Source organism: Cystoisospora suis (assembly GCF_002600585.1).
Source record: "Cystoisospora suis strain Wien I chromosome Unknown contig_2565, whole genome shotgun sequence".
Lineage (NCBI taxonomy): Eukaryota > Apicomplexa > Conoidasida > Eucoccidiorida > Sarcocystidae > Cystoisospora > Cystoisospora suis.
In genome coordinates, this window is record NW_027155363.1 from 1 (window position 1) to 4,159 (window position 4,159).

The following is a 4,159-nucleotide window of genomic DNA, read 5'->3' on the forward strand; positions in this document are numbered from 1 at the left end:
CCTGTGCTCTTTCAGACGTATACCTCTTCCCGGTGCGTGGTGTCGGGCTGCTAGGTCTCTCCAGATCGTCTATCGGTTGATAGTGTCCTATCGTACACACAAGTGCATATGCATCAAAAAGAAGTGGTTCCCATCTAAGGGAGTCCGAGGGCTTTATGAGTCTCAGTGAAATGTTCGTTCTCCATCTTTCTCTTATTATACACGACGCGTAGAAGAGAGGATTTTATAGTCCCTTTTCTTACTTTGTACTTGTCTCTCTGCGCCAAGCACGATAGCCTCTGACAATAGTAACATGAGAAGCTGCCCGTAAATTCCGTGGCCCTCAAGAGCTCATCTCTACGGAATGCACGGGCAGCTGGTGTACCATGCAGAAGGTGCAGACATACTACCGCTGTAATTTCGTGGCTGCCGAGCATCGACCTCCCTCCCGGCGGTTCATCTGACAGAGCCTCACACGCAGTTTCCCCCTAGTCGGGGACGCTCATTTCGCGCTTCACTTCGGCGGTTTTCACCTGCAGGAGATGCAACTACAGCCAGTGAGCCTCCTCGATCTTGTCCCGCTCTTCAGCAGTCTCGGGGCAGTCATCGCCAGAGCACGGCGCGGCTAAACAGGGGAAAAGCCGGCCGAGAAAGGGAAGCGCCTCTGAAGCCGGGGTCCCGCAGAGAGTGATGGTGGACCCGCTTGCCTTCGCAGCGTGCCTACACCTAACATCCGTCGACACCGGGGAAGGGTATGTCCACAGCGATGCTGAGAGTATCCCGAACTGTTCTTTGGAACTCAGGTTGAAGAACCGACGGTGTCCCTGAGCAACTGCGCTTGCTCAGCTGTTCTTCACTCCAAGCTTGAGGACGAAGACCACAGAAAAAACACAGGAAACAAATTTATTCCCGCATAGTCAAACTCAGAAGCTGACTCCGCAGAGCGAAAGAGCAGAGAGAGATAAGTTCTGCGAATGCCAGAATGATTGGTATCACCTCTGTATAACAAGGCAGCGAGCTTCACAGCTCTACACAATTTGAGGAGGGGTTCACATTACCTAGTCCGCTGCTGACCAGCTGGCCGCGTAGCCGCCGTCATCTGTGCACGGCGAGCTGCACTAAACAAGGGCGATGTCTGGTAGAAGTCTAGTGGATTTAGCCGAGTGCGCTTGCGGGGATTGAGCATGCGCCCTACAATAGTCTTGTACTCTTCAGGAACGTCACCACAGCCCGTCCAGTCAACGAGGCTGGAGTTGTCGCCTCCAGATTCTGTCCGAACTCGTGAACGCCGGAGTGAAGCCACCTGGTGCACCCTCTCTACCCGCGAAGCACGTTCCAAATTGTGCCCGCCGAGCTTGAGCTCTTCGCACGCCACTTCCACAAGCAAGATCCCAAAAGACCATGTGTCCAGGGCGGCCGTAAGCGAAATCCTTTTTTCTGGAGTCATCAGAAAGCAGTGTGCCGTGTCTGGATCGGAAAAGTCAGGCGCTGGCAGGTCTCCGCATTCAACAGTGTCTCCAACTTTGTGCGCCAGATCGAAGTCGCTCAAGTACAGCTGGCCTGTGTGGTCGATAAGAACGTTTTCCATCTTTATGTCGGTATGCACGATGCCCGCTGCAGCGAGGTGTGTCGCCAGTTGAATCACTCGTTTCAGAAGGAAGAGCAAACCAAATCTGTTAGTCACCACTCCGATAATGGAGAGGTCGCAGATCAACCGAGGATGTACCTCGAAGAAGTTTAGAAGGGAATCCAGATTGTCGCTCGCGAGTACATCTGGCATGCCTCGGGCGCGTCCCAATACCAGAGGGACCTCAAATCCATATATCTCAATCAGCTCATCAGTTCGCACTCCACTGGGAAATAATTTTGTTATGTAGTGCTTTTGCACGCGGTCGCGTATCAAAGATCCCGCGTTCAGTGCAGAACCTTGTCGACTGTGTATGAAGGGTAAACGAAGGGCTACAGGCAGTAGCGTCGTTACCTCTCGCCCTTCGTTCGGCTCTTCCGCCGCTCCTCCCGACCTTGCTCGAGACCTCCGTAGGCGCCGAGCAGACCTTCTACCCAAGCAATTCAGCCCTCCCACACACCTTCCTAACCTCCCTAGAAGTCTCGCAACGACTCCTTGGGAACCGTGACTATCTACCTGGTGCGCTTCTGGTTGCGACGTCTGCACAACATGGATGTCTGCCGCAAAAACAAGATTGAAGGACCCGCTCGCAAGCACCTCATGTCGCCGTAGCCTCCATCCCGAGCCAGGCTGTTCATAGCCCTCGCACTCAAAAGGGTCAATAAAGAAGATGGAGCCATCCGGGATTGCACGGTCGACGAGAGATACCAGACTTCTCCTCACTGGAGGTTCTTCTTGCCTTTCAGAAATGCTCAGGGCAAGCTGTGCAAGCTGTCGGCGGCCTTCAGCGTCTTGCGTAGTCTCCCAGTTTCGATAAAAATCAGACGCAAGATCGTGGAAAAGAGAAGCCTGGCTCCCGCTAGCCGCACCCTCGGCTGCCTGCGCCTCGGGCACCTGTTCTAGCAAGGACACCCCTGGATTGTCACTCAAGAAATTGATTGCTCGCGCTGGGGCAGTGCCCCCGAGACCCTGAGAAGCTTTATCGCCCTGGTATCGCGTTCGCGCACGTTTGCTGTGTGGCACCTGCGGCTCGCTGACGGGTTCACCAGTCCATGCAGGAGATGGTAGTGTAGGCTCCAGAGGCATATGCCTGGGGTACAAGCCCGAAGTAGGAGATAGCGAAAGAAGTATCCATATCGGGACGAGGAATCCAATGACGAAGCGTGCACCGGCTCTCAAAGTCTTCTCCCGCAAGGGAAGGAGAGGGAAGCATGCAGCAAGACGCCATGTGGACCCTTCTCCTGTTCCAAATCCAAACTTCCCTTCCATCTGCTGGCTCGAAAATAGACTCGAAGGAAGTTTGAGACTCAAGAGGGGGCAAGTGTCATCGGGAAGGATCACACCCGGTCCCGGCGTTGTCCTCAGTACACACAGGACAAGATGCAAGAGGGATATCGAGCTTCTACTCCTACGAGGCGACCAAAGCAACGAGCATCGCAATGACCCCCACTAACTATTCCACTACGAAAGCTTGCAATTTCTCTGTGCATGTGTCCGCCCGGCTGCCCTGCCAAGCCCTGCACGCCAGGAACAACTTTGGCTCGGTGACATCCGGCTCGCTGGCCCGCGAACCGCTCGGACGGTCTCTGTCAAACACACGAAAGACCACCAAGTATTTTTCCTCACCCGATAGCCTATCCGGATCTTAAGATAGGAAAAGAGAGATCAGAGAGTTTCGAGCAAGAACCCGATGACAGACGGTTTTTGGCAGAGCGTCGGCAGCTCGGTGGGGGGACACATCGCTGTCTGGACGGCGAGCGAAGGTGCACGCGCCTCTCCGGGCCCGCCGTGTCTTGTGGCTTCAGCGGCTCAGCTACCCCGGCGTCGTGCTGTCAGTTGTTCACTGTCGATGCTTTCACCAGTCGAAGGAGCTGGGGCGAGCGGCCGATGTATATCCAGATTGAAACACTTAGGAAAGGAGATTGGGAAGCAGAGCGTCCACGGCGGAGTATGACAGCAGCATCAATGCTAGTAGTGCCCCGCGTTGATTCTCCCGCGTTCGCGGCCGCGCTCTCTAGTCGGGGCGGCAAAGCCCCAGGCCACGGGCAGATGCCGGTTGGCCCTCCGGATCTCTAGTCGACAAGTGGAACTTCTGAATTGATGAGAGGCTCATAGCAGAGAGGGGGACTACGGAACAGGACTCCGCAGTGCTTGTCATTCTGCCACTTGGACCTGGTTCACGTGGGTTCCCCTTCTCTTCTCTTGCTTCCCTGTCATCCAGATAAAGTGATACAGCCGACGCGGTTCCGCCGACACTGAACCCCTCAAGCACCGAGCCCTGTAGTGCCATTTCAGTACTGTATGGCTGCCGTTGCTACTCTGCGCCGCCCTGTATTCCGTGCCGTTAGTGAGCGCCGCACCGCCTACAGAGTGACTTGTCATGAGCGACCGCCGACTAGGGCCCGTCTCGGTCGTTGGCAATGACACGTGTCGTGTGTTCGTCAAGAGACAAGATCGATTCATTGGAGCTGTTGCGCCAAGCTGTGCCAACCTTTACCAGTACTCTTGGCCTGCTTCCGTAGTCCACAACCAATGATGAAAATTCGGACACAG

General features: G+C 55.1%; 1 protein-coding gene across 1 annotated transcript; it reads right to left on the reverse strand.

Moving 5' to 3' along the window:
* Positions 1-245: 245 nt before the first annotated feature.
* Positions 246-3,301, reverse strand: CSUI_005287 (rhoptry kinase family protein rop39). The gene has a single exon (XM_068065464.1). The coding sequence runs from the start codon at positions 2,873-2,875 to the stop codon at positions 1,034-1,036; it is 1,842 nt and encodes a 613-aa protein (XP_067922560.1). The 5' UTR covers positions 2,876-3,301; the 3' UTR covers positions 246-1,033.
* Positions 3,302-4,159: the final 858 nt, after the last annotated feature.

Bases quoted from the DNA above. Each gene is read 5' to 3' on its own strand.
- CSUI_005287 (XM_068065464.1), bottom strand. From the start codon at position 2,875: ATGGAAGGGAAGTTTGGATTTGGAACAGGAGAAGGGTCCACATGGCGT.